Genomic DNA, 20,798 nt, shown 5'->3' with positions numbered 1-20,798 from the left:
GTCAGTGTTTGGCCGCTGAAGCGCGTCATAGTCATTTGCATAAATTTAAAAAGTTTTCAACTTTTTTTTTACTCTCTGGTCGCTCGAATTTGGCCGCTGGTAGCGTTGGTCGCTTTGGTCGCTTTGGTCGCTCTTGCCCATAGAAAGTGAATGACTTCCGGCGATTTGGTCGCTCAATTCGCTTCTGGTGTGGACGTACAGTTAGAGGGGCAACAGCACACAAACACAGCTGTACAGACGTACAACAATGCAGCAACAGGGACCTACAGGGTTAACATACAGCTACTCAGACATACAACAAGCACGAGCGAAAAACAGGATTACATAAACCAGGCAGAATAGCAATCAAGTAATAGCATTAAAAAAAACCACAACAACATATCAGCGGGTATGGGTGTACATATGAGACTGGAGACCGAGAGGAAGGTTAGATGGAGGGGAAACAGTTGCAGGAATCTGTTAGAAGGTGTGAGATGGTGTCTTTGAAGGCCGGGATGGAAATTAATTTGACAAGTTTGAGGTGTTTTTGTAGTGCATTCCAGTCAACGGCAGCAGCTGACTGGATTGATGCAAGTCCGAGTATGGATCTGGTTTTAGGGGTTGTTAGCAGGATGTGGAGAGAGGGTGTTATATGTGATAGATAGACGATGCAGCAGGCGGGACAGGTAGGGGGGTGTCCGTTGAAGGAGGGTCTAATAGATGAGAGTGAGCCAGTGAATATGATGACGAGTGTGAAGCGATGACCAATTTACCAGAGAGTAAAGACTGCAGTGGTGGGGGTTGAGGGGGGGGCAATTGTCGCAAAACGGATAGCAAAGAGAAAGAATGTGTCCAGTTTGGCGAGAGTGCCGTTGCATGCAGTTCTATAGATAGTATCACCGAAATCAAATGTTGGGAGAATAGTCATTTTGATAAGGGTGAGTTTAGAAGAGGAAGTGAAGGCGTGGCGGTGGCAGTGAAGGAAACCGTGTTTGGCCCGTACCTTAGACTGTAACCGGGAGATTTGACGTGAAAAGCATAGTGTCGTGTCTAACCAGATGCCCAAGTATTTGTAGATGCAGACTTGCTCCAGGATTGCCCCCCACAGGTGGAGATGTTTAATGGAGACGGAGAGGGAACACCCTCCGGATGTAACCACATGGCTTTTGTCTTAGATGTATTGAGTGACAGTTTCAGTTGTGAGAAGGCATGTTGTACCTGGAGAAAGCTATCCTGGAGCGTAGATTGGACAGAGGAGGGAGATGGATCAGAGGTGTATAGGATGTCATCGGCATAAAGGTGAATGAGGGAATTGCCAGCAGCTAGGGGGATGTTATTGATCTAGATTGAGAACAGTGATGGGCCAAGTATAGAGCCTTGAGGGAATCCCTTAGTGACAAGGAGAGGGTGAGAGAATGAATTATCAAACTTTACGCGTTGCACCTGGTGAGAGAGATAGTGAGAGAACCAAGCCAGTGAGTGACCTGTGACCCCAATACTTCTCAGTCTGCTGACGAGGATGGAATGGTCAACGGTGTCAAAGGCTTTGGAAAGGTCAATGAATATAGCAGCACAGTGTTGTTTTGTGTCAAGAGCAGAGGTAATGTCGTTTAACATCTTTAAAGTGGCTGTTGTGCACCCATACCCAGCAAGGAAACCAGACTGTACTCCAGAAAGAATACCAAAAGTATTAAGATAGAATGTGAGCTGATTGTTCACAAGCGTCTCAAATACCTTGGACACACAGGGCAGGATGGAGATAGGTCTGTAGCTATTTGGGTCGGACTGCTCACCACCCTTTGACAGGGGGAAGACAATGGCTTCTTTCCAGTCTGAGGGTATATTCAGCCCTATGGAGTGAGAGGTTGAAGAGTTCGGTTATGGGTGCTGCAATGATGGGAGCTGCAGTTTTAATAAAAAATGCGGGAAGGTCATCAGACCCAGCTGTTTTTTCGGGTTCCAGAGCAGTCAGTTCCTTCAGAACCTCCCCCTCTGTAAAAGGCCGAAGAGAGAAAGTGTGTGTGGGGGGGTGGAGGTTGGGGGGGCAGGGAGGACTATGGGCTGTGGGTGGCGGTGTGATAGGGCCTTTGGAAAGTGTATTCTCAAAGACAAAGCCAGACTATATGAAATGGCTGTTGAAACTGTCTGCCATTGCAGTCTTATCTGAGATGACAAGATCATTCACTTTGAGTGAAACAGGCATGGCTGAGGGCTTGTTTTGAAGCTTTCTTACCGTTTTCCAAAATACATTTGGAACCGTGCTACACTGTTTAAATGAGCCTTGAAGTAACCATATTTAGCCTGGCGTACGGCTTGTGTTGCCTTATTACGGAGCTGTCGAAAATTGAGGTAGTCTATGGGAGATTTCGATAGACAGGCTTTTCTCCATGCAGCATTCTTTTTTTAGAGAAGAGATGTTCGCTCTTGTGTAAACCAGGGACTGTGACAATTTTTTAACCTTTGTTTCTTGAGGGGGGCATGCTTATTGACCACATTACTAAGCTGGTCTTTGAACAGAGTCCATGCATCATTCAAGGAGGGAACCAGCCTGACTCTGTGCCAGTTCATGTTGGCCAGGTCATGGAGGAAAGCTTGGGTGTTAAAGTGCTTTAGTGAGCGCTTAATGCTGATGGTAATGGACTGTTTGGCGGAGATGTTTTTGCGAATGCATGCGATTAAACAGTGGTCACTGAGGTCGCTGCAGATTGGAGGATTCCACCCAGACTTTAAGTTGGTCCATTTTTGGCAACAAACTTCTTACATTTACATGCAGAAAACCCATGTTGTATCCATCACAAAAATCATAGAAGCAGAGATCATGTGGCTGAAGAACATTGAAGAGGGGAGCAATATCAGAAGGACCAGGGGTGACATGAACATTACCAGAGATTCTGAGTAGTTACACAATCAGAGCACGGCAAAGAGAAGATGAGACATTGTGTTTACGTTTGACAGATGTATGGGGATTAGATGGTAACATAATCATATTACTGAATAGTCTCATTACATTGCATTAAGACAAAGAAGGAATGTTAAAGTTTGCATTTGATGGTAACCCCAGAGACATTTTAAACAGCAGGGAAGCTAAGTCTCTATTATAGATGTTAACTGAGTCAGTTTGACGGTTAGGCAAATGAGGGGGGTCGAAAAGTGTCGACTCCCCCATACACGCACCAGTTGAGGAGGGCGAGACAGTTAGAAAGAGCGCAAGGAGAAGGAGAACATTGAGTAGGTTGAGGCGGGCCATGCCAGGTTCGGAGAAAGTAGCCGCTAACAGTTAGCACAGTTACGTTTGGTCACACTATAGGTGAGCAAGCTAGCTAGCCTGGTGAGAGGGGTACATAAAGTATGGGACAGAAATGAAGCAGGAGATTGGATTTCCACGGAGCAGTGAAGCAGCAGGCCTCAGGCAGCAAACAGCGGTAATGCAGCAGGTAGGATTACCACAGAGCTGGTAGGTTGTAGGATCATGGAGGCTGGAAGCTAGCAGGCCAGCCAGGTGGATTGAGGCTGGATGCTAGCAGGCCAGGCTGGAGGCTGGATGCTAGCAGGCCAGGCAGGTGGATGGAGGCTGGATGCTAGCAGGCCAGGCAGGTGGATGGAGGTGGATGATGTTGTTTACCTACCGTCGAAACAACCGTTAAAATACAAAAACCAATGACTCATTCGTTTCCAATGCCTCGGTTTGAGTCAATAATGATTTCATCTATATTATTAATCAAAACGAATAAGAATACAAAATCCAGGAAAAAGCCAAACATGGGCATACTCCGCTCCTAAGCATCTCTCCGGTGGCCCTCGATGCGCACGCACGAACGATGCGCGCGCACGAACAGCAGCGACGAAGCTGATGCAGCCAGGTACCAGGTACACCTGTTATTATGTGCGTTAACCCGGACCATGTACACCTGGTACTATGTGCAGTAACCCGGACCATGTACACCTGGTACTATGTGCAGTAACCCGGACCATGTACCCCTGCAGGTCCTGCAGCTGAAGCACCGGGCGGGGGGGCGTGGCCTGCAGCGCTCCATGACCGACGTGGTGTTGGAGCATCATGAGGAGTGTTCCTGTCAGTGCCAGCAGAACCACGACTGATCCAGACCCCCCAGACCCCCAGGACCCCCAGACCCTCCAGATCACCAAGGACCCCCAGAACCCATCCAGAGCCTCCAGGACCCCAGGACCCTCCAGACCCACAGAACCCATCCAGAACCCCCAGACCCTCCAGACCCCCAGAACCCATCCAGAACCCCAAGACCCCAGAGGACCCCCAGACCCCAAGAACCCATCCAGAACCCCCAGACCCCCAGAACCTTCAGACCCTCCAGAACCCTCAGAACGTCAAGACCCCCCAAACCCTCCAGACCCTCCAGACCCCCCAGACCCTACTGACCCCCAGAAACCCCAGACCCCCCAGACTCTCCTGACCCTCCGGACCAGAGAGGCCTGTCTCTAACACTCCCCCCCCCCCCCCCCCCCCTCCCGTCGTGGCCTCTAGCCTCCACTCCGGAGATCATGTCTAACGTCTGCTCTGAGGGGGGACGGGAGGTTCTGCTCCAGGGGTTCTTCATCTGATCTGCAGCCATCTTCTTGGCTCCAGCTCACAGGATCATGAACAACGTTTCTGTTCTTCTATTGGCAGAACAGTGGGGTTCTGGAGTCGTGCTGAACCGCCCCTAAGCGAATGAAATATGTAAATATTTGGTTTTAAATATTTGGTTTTTTTTTTTTAGATTGTGTATGTATGATGTTTTTTCTACCAAACTCTGTTAGCGAAATGATAATTCTTGTAGAACTATTGGTGGTAAGAGTTCCCTTTTGGTCCGTCGTGAGCTTACCCGGCGAGCGTTCCAGTCAACGTTGGGGATAGCTGATATTTATTTGGGGTAAAAGTTGTGAATTGTGTGTGAACATGAACTATCCTGGGAGCAACAGTCTGTTGTTACTCACTGCCTTTTTTACCGTTGCCATTTCCTCGCCCCTTTGCTATATACCAAAGTTATTTAACAATGTTTGTGTCAGTTTTATGTATTTCATTGTAATGGAAATCAGAAATAAATTCTCAGTTTCTTAATAAGTACTTTGTAGTGTGAACAGGTCATGTTTGCTGGTCGTTAGCATACGCTAGCCGATTTGACATCTGACTTCTAGACATAAAGGAGAGAAGATCTGAGGTGATACAGTTCCGAGATAGAGGTCTGATGAGATAGAGTTCCGCGATAGATGTCTGATGAGATAGAGTTCTGAAGAGTTAGAGATCTGAGATAGAGATCTGAAGAGATAGAGGTGTGAGCTAGGTACCAGAAGATAAACTGATCCAAACTTTATCCTGTGATGACCTTCATCCTCTCCTCCTGTTCCACACCCCCCCTCTCAGGAGGCTCTCATTGGTCCGCCTCCTGCTGGGTCAGTCAATCACTTCCTGCTGCGTCAGCCAATCACTCGTCCCTAATGTCCGCCCTGGCAGGTCACCATGGAGACGCCAGATGCTGCTAACAGACAGATGATCCAACACCTGTTGTGTGTGTGTGTGTGTGTGTGTGTGTGTGTTTTACCTAACACAAAATACAGCATAACCCAACATCCTCCATGTTAGTATGTTGCTATCGCATCCTCCATGTTACGATACTATTATCGGTCCTATAACACCGTGCATGTAACTATACACCGTCCATGTTAATATACTAGTACATTACTATAACATCCTCCATGTAACTATACTAGTGTGGTTCTAGTATGTTACTATAACATCCTCCATGTTATGCTAGTATGTTACTATAACATCCTCCATGTTATACTAGTATATTACTATAACATCCTCCATGTTACTATGCTAGTGTGGTTCTAGTATGTTACTATAACATCCTCCATGTTATGCTAGTATGTTACCATAACATCCTCCATGTTATGCTAGTATATTACAATAACATCCAACATGTTACTATACTAGTGTGGTTCTAGTATGTTACTATAACATCCTCCATGTTATACTAGTATATTACTATAACATTCTCCATGTTACTATACTAGTGTGGTTCTAGTATGTTACTATAACATCCTCCATGTTATACTAGTATATTACTATAACATTCTCCATGTTACTATACTAGTGTGGTTCTAGTATGTTACTATAACATCCTCCATGTTATACTAGTATATTACTATAACATCCTCCATGTTACTATACTAGTGTGGTTCTAGTAAGTTACTATAACATCCTCCATGTTATACTAGTACGTTACCATAAAATCTTCCATATGGTTCGAGTATGTTACTATAACATCCAGTACGTCCAATATGTGAATAGTGATGGGCTCCGACAGCCTTTGAAGGCGACGTTGAGGCGTCATTCTGATCCTTTAATCCCGACGTGTTCAGTAAACCACAGGGTGGAGCGTCCTGTGAGGCGGTGGGTTCTGTGCCGCAGCCCCCCTGTGTAAACCACAAGACTCCTCTGTTCCACGTACAGAACGTGAACTCATTCCCCCAGCTCCACTCCACCGGCAGGGCTGAGTGTGAGAGGGACTTCATGTACCCCCTGGTCAGAGCCACGCCCCCTGGTCAGACACATCCCCTGGTCAGAGCCACGCCCCCTGGTCAGAGCCACGCCCCCTCGGGTTGAGGGGAGTGGCGTTGGCCGTCGAGCGGCTTGAGGCCGCATCAGACGCTCGGGGAAAGTCCACCATATGTTGTCGTAGCGGCGGGCAGCGGGGCCCGGTGTGGGGGGGCCCTGGGCCCCAGGCTGGGGTTGAATCCCTGATCAGGAAGTCGGTTAATGAACAGAGAGGCGGTGTTGAAGTGAGGAGGTTCCAGCTGATGAACGGCTCATTAAACCGTTTAAACCTTTCATTGGACCGACAGAGCTCCACCCCTCGTTCTGTAGGGTGTGCTGTAGGGTGTGCCCCCCCCCCCCCCGCTGAGGTTACCGTTTAAACCGGTCGTTCATGCAACGAGCTGCAGAGGAAACCAGCGTAACTAGCCGGTCCCCAAGGGCCCTTTCTCTCTCTAACTCTTACTCTCTATGTTTATATGAATCAATCAGTCTATCTATTCAGAGAGAGAGAGAGAGAGAGAGAGAGAGAGAGAGAGAGAGAGAGATGTCAGAGTCTGCTGGAGGTAGAGACAGCTCCCGGGCATCTGAGCAGAGGACCCCGTGTTGCATTCTGGGTAATCATTCAGTGGGAAGCCCCTGGGTAGAGGAGAGGAGGGGCCATGAGGGATGAGGGGCCCATGCATCCTGACAGTCATGCACACACACTGACACACACACACACACACACACACACATGCGCTGACACACACACACTCACGCATACACACTCACCATTGTCCTCTTGTATCTGACCAAGGGTTTAGATTCAGGTAACATTCCAGTAGTATCCTGGTTACATTGTAGTAATATTCTGGTAATATCCAGGTACCTGAACCATAAGGACGCAGTGACCAGTATGTTCTCTCAAAACATGATAAAATACTGGGACAGTTCACTGCTTTCTGGACATTGATGTTCCCTTCATACACACGTCAAACATCAACATTACGTTGCTTAAATATTATTGCTCGAAGTAGATAGTGTAAACAGCTTTATGAATGGACACTTCATCCAGCCCAGGTGCCAAGCGTTCAAATTGAAATGTTTCCTTCCCTTGAACTCTGGAAATAACTGGTGTGGTTGAAGCAGCTGCCCCCCCTCAGGTCCTCGTTCTCTCAGGAGCTCAGCCTGGCAGTGCAGAGGCTAAACGCCTGCTGACAGAGATGGATGATATGGAGCCCCCACCCCACCCAGAGGATACCACCTTATCTCACTGTCCTCCACAGTGAGCTACTGTACACTGTCCTGCTTCTACTGTTGACTGGCTCTACCGTAAACTGGTTCTACTGTAGACTATACTAGTTATACTGTTGACTGGCTCTACTGTAAACTGGTTCTACTGTAGACTATACTAGTTATACTGTTGACTGGCTCTACTGTAAACTGGTTCTACTGTAGACTATACTAGTTATACTGTTGACTGGCTCTACTGTAAACTGGTTCTACTGTAGATAATACTAGTTATACTGTTGACTGGCTCTACTGTAATCTGGTTCTATTGTAGACTATACTAGTTATGCCATGGGGATGCTCTGCAGTGGTCCGGACAATGAGGGAGCTGGTAGCTGAGGACCTGATGGAGGCCACCAGGGATCCACTAGATTGTGGTGTTTGTGGTGTGTGTGGTGTGTGTGTGTGTGTGTGTGTGTGTGTGTGTGTGTGTGTGTGTGTGTGTGTGTGTGTGTGTGTGTGTGTGTTTTTAAAACAATGGGTCTCTGGAGTCATCGCCCACCACCACACACTTTAATACACACACACACACACTCTGTGCTTGTCTACAAAAGTCTTTCATTGTTATTCAAACACACGTCTGATACGAGAGTGTGAGGATGAGGAAGGTGGCCATCTCTATTGACTCCGGTGTTCTTCCTCCCGATTGGTAATTAAATTCCATTCTAGGATATAATACAAAGTCCTTTGATGTTCAAATCGAAGGTCTGAGGAGGAGGAGGAGGAGGAGGAGGAGGAGGAGGAAGAGGAGGAGGAGGAGGAGGAGGAGTAGGAGGAGGAGGAGGAGGAGGAGGAGGAGTAGGAGGAGGTGTTGGCCTCAACCCAGGAGGAGGAGGTGTTGGCCTCCACCCAGGAGGAGGAGGTGTCCTCTTCTCGCTCTCCTTCCCAATCTCGTTAACTTTATAAAAATCCAAAGATATTAAAAAAGGAATTATTAGAAATGATTTCCTTAGAAACGGGCTCGAGCTATCATCGCTACGTCGATCTATCTCCAGATTGGACTTCCGAATTATATTTTAATCCTGGGTGAAATAGTTAGTCAAACTAAAGACAGAATGGATGTGTAAAAGCAGAGAATACACTGAATGTAAGATAAATGAGAAAAACAAGTAGAGGCAATCAAAATACAGAACTATATGCGAGGAAGAGAGACGGATAAGGGAGTGAGGAGAGAAAAGAATTAGAGGGGAGAAGGAGAAGAGAGAGAGGAGGAGTGACCAGAACTGCATGGAGTGTATCTATTGTTTGTGTGTGTGTATTTATATAGTTTGTATCTATATTAAGTTAATTTTTGGTGTGTGTCTATTTTGTGTGTTTATCTTTATGGTGTGCATCTATATGGTGTGTGCGTGTGGTTTGTATCTATCGTGTTTGTGTGCACATGGGTTGTGTGTATCAATATTGTGTGTGAATCTACCACACACTACCAGCTCCCTCATTGTCCGGACCACTGCAGAGCATCCCCGTGGCATAACTAGTATAGTCTACAATAGAACCAGTTTACAGTAGAGCCAGTCAACAGTATAACTAGTATAGTCTACAGTAGAACCAGTTTACAGTAGAGCCAGTCAAAAGTATAACTAGTATAGTCTACAGTAGAACCAGTTTACAGTAGAGCCAGTCAACAGTATAACTAGTACAGTAGAACCAGTTTACAGTAGAGCCAGTCAAAAGTATAACTAGTATAGTCTACAGTAGAACCAGTTTACAGTAGAGCCAGTCAACAGTATAACTAGTATAGTCTACAGTAGAACCAGTTTACGGTAGAGCCAGTCAACAGTATAACTAGTATATATGTGTTTATCTGTGGTGTGTACGTGCATATGGTGTGAATCTATATGGTGTATTCGTGTATGTCTGTAAGTTGTGTGTCTGTATGGTGTGTATGTTTGTGTGTGTGTGTGTGTGTGTGTGTGTGTGTGTGTGTGTGTGTGTGTGTGTGTGTGTCTGTGTCTGTGTGTGTGTGTGTGTGTGTGTGTGTGTCTGTGTCTGTGTGTGTGTGTGTGTGTGTGTGTGTGTGTGTGTGTGTGTGTGTGTGTGTGTGTATTAAAGTGTGTGGTGGTGGGCGATGACTCCAGTTTAACCAGTGAATGAGTCTCTCCGGTCTCTTTGATGAAAGCTTCCTCCTCAAAGAGCCGTTCAGGATGCTGCCAAGTTACGGTTGCTATGGAGACGGTATCTCGCAGAGCGCGCAGAGAGCAGATGTTCTCGTGTGGAAACATCGCCCTCTGCTGTCCATATCCGCTCACTACACACACAGGGACGCAAGACCACACGTGACTTCCTTTTCACCAACCTGACATCAAAAAGTAGTAAGGCACACACACACACGCACACGCACACACACACACACACACACACACACACACACACACACAGTAAGGTGATTTGAATAAAGACTTTCTTCGTTTTGAAGTATGAATCTAAATCAGTCAAATCAGACTCATCCGAGGGAACCGGACAGCACGTCGTTGTCCTCCACTGTTTGTCAGTGTAGCGTCTCCCAAACGCGGTATGTTGTTGTGTTCCCAGAAACCAGAACGTTTGTGTAATGTTCTGTTGAGCTCTGTTGTGATGTAATTGTCATCTCTTCCAGTTTCACAGGTTAAAGACTTTCTGAAGTAAAGAGGAGCATCTCATCTGGACCTGATGTGAGTAGAAATGTGTTACAGAGCACAACTGCGTTGACTTGTATGTTGAATATAAATCACTGATAGTGTGTGAAGGAAATCGGGGATTGTGTTGGTTTAACTCTCATTTAAAGTTTAAATGATTATTCTATGTGAAGTAACATTTTAAAGACTATACATTCAAAGTAAAAAGTATATCACTCTTGACTAATGACAGTCAAAGAATTAGAATAACTTATATTTAAAAATATGGATTAGTTAATTATCTTAAACATTATTTAAAAGTTGGATGATCCCAACAGCCCTGAATTTGTACTGTCATTGATTTATCTGATTTAATGGAGATGGTAGATGATGAATTGTTGGACAGTGCCCAAGTTTGGGGACTATGAGTAAATAAACTGTTCGTTCCTTCAAAGGTCTTTCATGGATATTTAACTGCAGTTCTGTGAGTATCCCGACTTAACCATGAAGATGAACTGCAAACTGTAAGTCATTAGTCTCTCATTACTCTTGGGCACCATGATGTATTTTGGCTTCCCGGTGAGTTAACCTGTTAGCTGATAGTTGATCTGAATAGTAAGGATCTTTTAGTGTCTCATGGGTTACTTGGGCGTTTGGTTTATGTTGGGTTTAATGGTTTGTTAAAATGGTTACAGGTTCTAAGTTAGTGTTGTAAGCTGGAGTAATGGGTTGGGTTCTGATGTCTTCAGTCTTCTTTCCCACTACTCTCCTGAGCTCTTCATCTTCCTCACGTGAGTGTTGCTTTACTGATGAGGGTGTGGTCTGAATGAGCAGAGGTACATGCTGGGATACAGAGCTGTCTGAAGTCTACAGGTCTGTAGACACACTCGGGGGAAACCGAGTGTTTGAGAATCTGTTGTGACGTCAGTTACATGCACTACAATCTTCTTTTAACCTGGAGACAGGGATTCATAAGGAGAAAAGCCAGGGGGAGATGTGAGGGTGCCTCATCTCAACGAGTAGAATACAACTTCAGTCTGACACAGTACCATGGAACACATTCAACGTTCCCCTCCGTGCATCGTAACTCCTCAGGAATAGTTTAAATTCTAAGAAGGTTGTAGTTGGGGGGATATTCCAAGATGGCTCCTGCTCCTCAAGAGCCACCCCCCTCCACTGGGTGGTCTTCTGAACAGATGACCTCCTTCCTGTCCTTGGGCTGACTAAAGCTGCATGGTTTGAATCTGTGAAGGCCCCTCATTCAGGAAACCACTGGACTACAAAGAGATGACTTCAGAGATGTGGAATCAACCAGGGACACCTTTTGGAGACGCCAAGCATAATCCATCACAAATGTGGGATGCAACTGAAGAATGTTGTTCATCATTTACGTTTCTGGAGACATTGGTTGCTCTAGGTGTCCTGGCAGGAGAGCTGGTGTTGGATGGTGGAACATCATTTGGCATGAGGTTTTTACCCTGCTTGAGTGTTTGGCCTTTTGTGGCTCAGTGGCGTGTGGGTTTGACATGAGATTGAAATAGTTCATTTGTGAGCATCGCTAGGAATCTACCTGGCATAGGGTTCTGTGCGTGAGTGGCAAGGGTTATGTGAGTGTGAGTACACCTGGCATGGGGTTCTACGCGGGTCCTGCCTGGCATGAGGTTCTGTGTGTGTGGGTGGGTCCCGCCTGGCATGGGGTTCTGTGTGTGTGGGGGGTCCCACCTGGAATGGGGTTCTACCTGTGGGGGTCCCACCTGGCATGGGGTTCTACATGTGTTTGGTTCCACCTGGAATGGGGTTCTGCATGTGTGTCCTTGGTTCTACGTGTGTGCGTCCTGCTTTGACAGTGATAATGTTCATACGGGGGTCTGTGTGGTTGGCTTGGGATATTGGAATAGTCAACTAAATCACACCTGATGGACGGCCCTACGTTTACATGAGGCCTCCAGCAGACATGAGGAGCCCTGAGCGACGCTCCGGAGAGATATCAACACACTGGGCAGGAAGGAGAGTATCCAAATCAAGTGTAATGGTTGTAAACGGCGTGTTCAGATCATTGACGTCAAACTAGGACTACACCTGTCAGGATCATTGGGGGATGGACACCTAAAGGAATTCCACAAGGAGAGTCTGAAATTGGAAAGTCACCTCAATGGATATTACAGAGGACCTTCTGACCGTTAGTTAGGCGGTTCTTCCTACCTGGATGGATTGATAGTAATAATAATAATAATAAAGGAAATTTATATAGCACTTAATATGGTACTCTAAGACGCTTTACATATTGCCCTATCAAAACTATGTAAGACAGACTAGGAATAAAAGAAAAACAGAGATTAAACATGAAGAATAAGGTGGGAGTTAGGTGGGGAAGGCTTGAAGGTATGTTTTGAGTGCAGATTTGAAAGAAGAGAGGGTTGGAGAGACTTTAATGTGGGAGGGGAGTGAATTCCAAAGGGTGGGGGCAGCAACTGAGAAGGCCCGATCACCCCAAGTCTGTCGCTCAGTCCGTGGAACTTGTAGCAGGTTGGCAGAGATGGACCTGAGGAATCGGGAGGGGGCGTGGTGATGGAGGCGGTTGGCAAGGTAGGGGGGGGCTAGGCTGTTGAGGGCCTTGTAGCTGATGAGTAAGATTTTGAAGTTGATTCAGTTTTTAATTGGAAGCCAATGGAGTTCACGGAGGACAGGTGTGATGTGTTCTCTGGAGCAGGTACCAGTGAGGAAGCGTGCAGCTGAGTTCTGGACATATTGACGTTTTTTGAGGACTTTGTTGGTGGAGAGCCCTGTGGATCTTATCTTGATCTCAGATGCAGATCTTCTCAGTCTGAACTGTATTCTTTCGTACAGGACTAGCCAAACCTGGACGATTGGTTCGCTTACATCAGAACAAATCTGGGAACTATTCAAACTAGGACGCTCTTCAAGCTGAAGTTGTGCTCTACAGCTGAGGTGGTAAGGAAACCTTCACTGGGGCTTCAAGGTGTATGGAAAACGTTTCAAAGTGTTCCATGGTTCTCTGAAGACCGTTGTTTGGTTCCACTGGCTGAGAGGAAGAAAACTTGCATCTTCCTCTTGGCCTTACTCCTCTGAGAATCCTGCCACCATCTTGAAGGATATTCCAGCTCATGTAACTGATGTCACAACAGATTCTCAAACATTTGGTTTCTCCTTAGGGTCGTGTCTACAGAACTGTAGACTATAGACAGCACTGTATCCCAGTATGCACCTCTGCTCAATCAGACCACACCCTCATGAGTAGGACAACGCTCTAGCGATGGAGATGGAAGATTTTTATAAGTAACGACGAAGAAGACAAAGGTGATTAGAACACAATGGCATGTTTCTAGATCTTTAAACCATGAAGACGGTTTGATAGTTCAGGAATCTGGCTTCATTTTATTATGTGCAGTCCTTTCGCTCAAACGCCCACTTCTCACTGGACCTGTCCATGCGTTGGCTGGCCTGATTTGCTGTTGGTGATGAGGCGGTCAGGGTGATAATGCAGGGACATGGTCGGCTCTCTGTGAGCTCGATGTTTAGATTTGATCTGTATTGTTTGTACCCTGAATAATCTAGACTTTTCGGTTTGTTGTAAAATGTAGTCACTTTTTAGTGAATGATTCCATTGTTTTCAGGAAAGGATTTGAGGTTTAAAGTTGTTGTGGAAAGTACATGGAGGTTCGATTCTTCGTACGGTTTTGAGTGATATAACTTGTACACACTGGGTGCGTAATAATGTAAGGGTTCACTGAATAGTAGTCATGACCAACAGCAACAAACAGATCACATCAAGGTAAGTCTGTTGGCTGTGTTTTAATGAAGACCATCGCTGGACTTCAGGATCTTCCTCCGTTCAGCTCAAGGTGAGGTGCTGGTTACTTTGTTCTTTGGTTGGTTCCGGCTGGAATGTTCGGATTCCAGTCAGACGACTTGTGCTTCCCGCCGTGGAAGGTTCTGAGTAGGGTCACTTGATTTCGTCTCAATGGTTAGTATAGAACGTTGTAGTCTTGAAAACCAACCAAACGTTCTGGTATGGAATTTGCGTAACCTAGAGCCGTCGGCACCAAAATATTTCAGACAGTTTCCATTAGGAATTGTAGCCGGGTCAAAGACGAGACGCTCATTTTTTTGTGAACATGAGGATGAAATACATTTAAAAGTGTTAAAATTTGAGAAAAATCGATCAAATCATTTTCAAACATCATTTTCTTCAAGACCAAATCTAAAAGTTCTGGTTTCATCCCATTGTGTGAGAATATTAAGAGAATAATGGTAAAATTGTCAACATGGTGTAACCATAAAAACTTAGTACCAAGTTATAAAACTTGCTGATAAAATGTGAAATTCCCTTCAAAATGACCTTGAATATACTTTGGCATAATCTTACACAAGTACTTTCTAATACTAAATAATAGTAGTGAAACATCATTGTTTAGAATATTTTAATTAATAAGGGGAATCATGTCTGCAAGGTCAACCTCTAGAAATGTCAAGTGGTGTAACCGCATTTTAGGGGCCATTTTGTAAATATTGTGCCAGAAGATCATGTGACAGGATATGATGTCACAGAGAAGGACCCCTGAAGACACTGACTGCTACAAGTCAAGGTTAGTAACTCTCTCTGAAATTTTACATAATTAAGCTTTTTTAAGCCATGGCCAGGCTTGTTAAGGTTACATGTCAAATGGTATGACCTCGGTAAAAAAAATATTAAACAATTTTTATCAAAGTTATTATATTTAATGTAAAACATGTGTTTTTTTTGTGCAATTGGCCCTCTAATTTTGTTTTTTAATTGAAATGTCAAATGGTGTAACCGGTTACACCATTTGACATCCTCCTAAAAAGGAAGATGTCAAATGGTGTAACCGGTTACACCATTTGACATTTCAATTAAAAAACAAAATTAGAGGGCCAATTTGATAAATTTAGGGCCAAAAGCTGTATATGTGATGCTGATTATAATATTTTTTTATAGTTTAAATAGTGACTCCTACTGTTCAATATAAACAGCAGGTTAAAATGTGTTTTTTTTTCTCCATGAATTTATCGATTAATTTGTTTGTTTATTTGTATTTGTTTAATTATTCATTTGGTTAATTATTTAATTATTTATGTATATATCTAAATATGTATTTATTAATCCATTCATTCATTTGAATTCACATTTCTATAATACTGTACATTGTAGCCTATGTAAGCCTATGTAATGCAAACAATAAGCTTTCTATCCTCTTGTCCCTTAACAGATGGCTCTTTCAAGTAAAGAAAAGGTGGCTCGCCACAGAGCACGACTCCATGCAGACCCTGCTGCAAGGGCCACTTACCTGGCCAAAAGAAAGGAAAGGTAGTACACACATGCGTAAATACACACACACACGTTTCATGTGAAGGACTGCCAGTGTAAAGTCAGTGATGTAGATGTTCTGAAAGGCTAGTGGAAATGAGAAGTGTGAGCTGGTAATGAAGGATAAGTTTTAGTTCTAGACATAAAAGGCTAATTGTTTTTTTTTCTGTTGTAATCTTAGTTATCAAAGGAGGAAAAGAGAGGGAAAAATTACGAACACCCCAGTAGCGGCACTGCCAAAGCAAAAACAGAGGAAGTTGGGGGAAAAGTGGAGGCAGTCGCAGAGACAGTACAGGAACGCACACAGGGTACTTGCCGATGTGCTGAACCTGACTCCTCCATCACTAAATTCGTCAGCGGATGATGGCCTTCCTCAGCCCATAGGAAACCTTGACCATGACTATGTACAGCCAGAGAGACCACAGGCCTCATCGACTCATCGGCCAGCACAGACAAGTGTCAGCAAACAACACAGCGCAGCAATGAAGGAGAAGCAGAGGCTGAGTTCTGAGCTCCGTAGAGTAAAGAAGGAGCTTACGGTAGCAAAAACAAAGGCAGAAAAGCTGCAAAGAAAACTGGAAAGACAAAAGAAAGAAAGAAAAGAGCAGAAAGTCAGTGAGAAGAACAAACAGAGGGACAAAAAGAAAATCTCTGAGAAGAGAAAGGAGCACGTGGTCAGATATCTGTGTAGGGATGAGAGTAGCCGCATGTTGCCTGGCAAAAAAGATACTGTCACAAAGAACAAAACCAAAAAGCAAAGGAGAGTGCTGCTTCACTCCTTGAAAGATTTACATAGCAGCTACTCTGAAACCGCATTGAGGCACCACAAAGTATCATATAGACAGTTCCTTAGATACTGCCCATTTTACGTGACTCCTCCCAAAGAGTCAGACCGAAACACGTGCGCATGCTATGACCACCAAAATTTTAAACTAATAGTGGACAAATTACAGCAGAAAGGAATCATACTGACAAACAGTGTATCTGAACTACTGGCGCTCATTGCCTGTGATACTTCCAGGATGCAATGTATGTATCGCATGTGTGCGAAATGTTGCTATGATGAAGTGGAGTTTGAGGGCCCTCTGGATGACCAAGTTCTGACATGGGAGCAGTGGGAACTCGTAGTGACGAGAGAGGAGGGGAAAACTTTTATCAAGTTTAAGTTAGCCATGAAGAGTGGTAAGACCGAAGACCTTCTTGCTCTTTTGAACAAGCAGTTGAGCACAGGCATCAGCACAGGCATAGATCAATGAGGGAGTTAAAAGAAACTCTGCGCCCAGATGAACTGTGTGTTCACATAGATTTCTCAGAGAATTACAGCTGCAAGTTAAATACCGAAGTCCAGGCTTTTCACTTTGCTGGCAGCCGCAAGCAGGCTACCCTGCACACCTGCGTAGCATACACAGCCAATGGAACCCACACCTATGCCACCATCACCGTCTCCGCCATGATGAGCGTGCGGTGTGGGCCCATTTGGAGCCAGTGTTGAGGGATGCCATTGCTAGGAGTGAAATACCACCTTCCTCCCTCCATGTCTTCAGCGATGGACCTGTTACCCAATATAGGAACAGGAAGAATTTTTACCTCCTCAGCACTGTGCCCTTTCTGAGCGGATTCCAGAAGATCAGCTGGAATTTTAGTGAAAAGGCACATGGGAAAGGCGCCCCTGATGGAGTTGGTGGGGCTGTAAAGCGCCTTGCAGATACAGCGGTGCAGAGAGGGAAAAGCTTACAGTCTCCTGAGGACTTTTACCAATTTCTAAAAGACCAGACATCAAGTGTCACATACTTTTGGATTTCTGAGGATGCCATTGAAAGGTATGATGACAAAGTCCCAGCAGTTGTCCCTTCTGTGAAGGATACGATGAAACTACACCAGGTGACCTGCGAGAAGCCAGCCTCAATCCGCTACAGGGACATTTCCTGTTTCTGTGCGAGGCCTGCTATTTGCAGGTGATATAATCCATCAGCGGTAGATTTCAGTGATCTCCCCTCAACATCAGTTGGCCTTTAAGAACAAAGAGGGAAGTTTGCTCTGGTCAAATATGAGGGTAAACCGTTTGTAGGACAGATTCTTCAGGTGGTGGGTGATGAGGTTCAGGTTTCTTGCATGAAACAGCTAAATGGCAAAAATGTTTTCACCTGGCCTGACCCACCTGATGACCTCTTCTACTACCAGTCTGATGTGCTCCACATGTGTGCTGAACCAGAGCCTGTGAACTGCCGCCATTCAAAGCTCACAGTAGATGACTGGAAACAATTCTAGTCTCACAGCCATAAGCTATGATATTTTTCCCACAATAATTTTCTTGTCAGGATAGGGATGTTTGTGTTCACAACCTATTTGTGACACTGTTAATGTATATGAATTGTTGTAAAATGAAATGTTTACACTCACATTCACACACACACACACACACACACACACACACACACACACACACACACACACACACACACACACACACACACACACACACACACACACACTCGCACACTGTTGTTCATTGTCCGCTGTTCATTCATCACTGTTCACTGTTCATTCATCACTGTTTGTTCATTGTTTTGGTAAATTAATATAATATGAAAAATAATATGAGAACATATTAAAACATTAATTAATTTTACCGTGATGACTATTTATTTGTTTTTTTCTGTGTCTGTTACTTATTCTTTGGCTGTATAAGCAATATGGTCATTTTTCACAAAAATCTCATATTGTACAAAAAAGTTAATATGGATGAGACTTCAGCATTCTACTACACTATAACAATGTGTTTTTAAACCATTTTTACCCAACTGGTCAAGGAATAGGCAGAAAACATTAATGTTTACAACATACTGTCCTGCTCAGTACAACAACAAGTCCATATAATCTAAATCTAAAAATAATTATAATAAAAACTATTTCATGTGATATTTAAAAATGTATTACTTGTTTTCATGAGTACACTTACATAGAATCTAGGAGGGTGAAATATTGAATATTTGTCATTTATTTATGGTTACACCATTTGACAATATAAAGGGCCATTAGTTCTGTGGAGGAGTTTTTTTTGGTTAAAAATTGTAAAAATGTCATGTCAAATAATATGAAACCAACAGAAATGCAAAATATACATTCTAACGGTCCTTGAATGTTAGAAAAATATACATTCTAACGGTCCTTGAATGTTTGGCATGATGACCATTTTGAAATGGTCATCATGCCAAACCTTATTTTTCACAAAAATCTCATATTGTACAAAAAAGTTAACATGGATGAGACTTCAGCATTCTACTATACTATAACAATGTGTTTTTAAACCATTTTTACCCAACTGGTCAAGGAATAGGCAGAAAACATTAATGTTTACAACATACTGTCCTGCTCAGTACAACAAAAAGTCCATATAATCTAAATCTAAAAATAATTATAATAAAAACTATTTCATGTGATATTTAAAGATGTATTACTTGTTTTCATGAGTACACTTACATAGAATCTAGGAGGGTGAAATATTGAATATTTGTCATTTATTTATGGTTACACCATTTGACAATATAAAGGGCCATTAGTTCTGTGGAGGAGTTTTTTTTGGTTAAAAATGGTAAAAATGTCATGTCAAATACTATGAAACCAACAGAAATGCAAAATATACATTCTAACGGTCCTTGGGCATGTTGTTTTAATAGGTTTGAAACATATTTTTGAAATGGTCATCATGCCAAACCTTATTTGTCACTGACCCAGCCCCTTATCTTAAACGACTTGAATATGATATTAAATACATACTGACGCGTATCTTGTGCAATATGTAGATCATTTCCGACAGTTGTGCCGTACTTTTAAAAAAGTTGACGGACTCTCGCTGTGTACACAACAGGGGCCGTATTCACAAAGAATCTTAGGGCTAAAAGTAGGTCCTAACTGGCGAATTTAGGAGTAACTCCAAAAAATAATGGGCGTGTCACTCTTAAATTTAGGACTCCTAACTTTTTTCACTAAGAGCAATTCACAAAGTATTTTAGGACTAAAAGTAGCACCTAAGTCTAGGAGAGCTTAAAAGTCCTCAAGAGGACTCCTAACTCAGTAAGACCTATTCACAAAGAATCTTAAAATGCCTGCGAGACGAAATGTTAGGGTAGGCCTATTCAATTTATTGTGGAGTTAATGCGCGATGCAATAACATCCCCGACTAACAGGAATAATCCGATTAGTCCCGAAATAAAATGTTATAAAAATTATAAGTTATAAAAAAAAATATATAACTTATAAAAAATAAAAATAATTGCGCCATCAAAAGACGAGGACGTGTTCGTCAATAGGAAGAAAGTGCATTCCATCAACACTGCAGGTTGTTTTTGATGCAAATTTTAACATAGCCTACTGGATGTTGTTGCAAAGTGGCCTGGATCTTCAGCTACCCATGATTCGCACATTTTAATGGTGAGCGGTCTGAGGCAGCTTTTTGAGATGTACCAGTTGGGTGTCACTTGCTGGGTGACAGTGACTATCCATGCAAGACGTGGCTCTAGACACCCTACCTTAATCCACAACCGGGAGCACAGTTAAAGTGTAACATGTAAGTGATTACGCAGATTACGCTTAGCCCTATGCGTAAAACACATCGTATTGGCTCTTTGCGAGCACACAAACATACACGAAATGTTGTGGAGAGAGGAATTGGGCAGATGAAACGTCGGTTTCATGTCCTCCACGGCGAAATACGCCTCACCCCAGAGAGGACAAGCACAGTAATCACTGTATGTGCCATTCTACACAACCTTTGCAAGCGGAGGAACATTCCACAGCCAGACGATGATGATGATGATGATGAGGATGAGGATGATGATGATGATGATGATGATGATGATGATGATGGCGATCAACATTACAAGGAATTTGGCCGTGTGGAACCGAGTGGACAGGCATTTTAGGGATCACTTTGAAAACACATTTTAGGTAAACACCTTGGCACAAATCAGTCAACACTTGGGTAGTTCGTAACATTTATTTTCTTTTAGATTTTACGTATTTTTATTGTTTGCTTTCTCTCTCTCTTAAACGT

The 20,798-nt window shown here is 43.9% G+C and overlaps 1 protein-coding gene across 1 annotated transcript in view; it reads left to right on the top strand.

Annotated features, from left to right (window-relative positions):
- pdgfc (platelet derived growth factor c) overlaps nucleotides 1–4,224 on the top strand; it is a 94,732-nt gene extending 90,508 nt beyond the window's left edge. The window contains exon 6 of the mRNA XM_030369067.1: nucleotides 3,964–4,224. Within this exon, the coding sequence (XP_030224927.1) occupies nucleotides 3,964–4,077 (114 nt within the window). The 3' untranslated portion in view covers nucleotides 4,078–4,224. The remainder of the gene's footprint in view (nucleotides 1–3,963) is intronic.
- Nucleotides 4,225–20,798: the final 16,574 nt, after the last annotated feature.

The sequence above is a fragment of the Gadus morhua genome, chromosome 10 (genome assembly GCF_902167405.1).
Source record: "Gadus morhua chromosome 10, gadMor3.0, whole genome shotgun sequence".
NCBI lineage: Eukaryota > Metazoa > Chordata > Actinopteri > Gadiformes > Gadidae > Gadus > Gadus morhua.
Note: the sequence above shows the minus strand (reverse complement) of the source record. Positions and strands in the feature narration are given on the sequence as shown.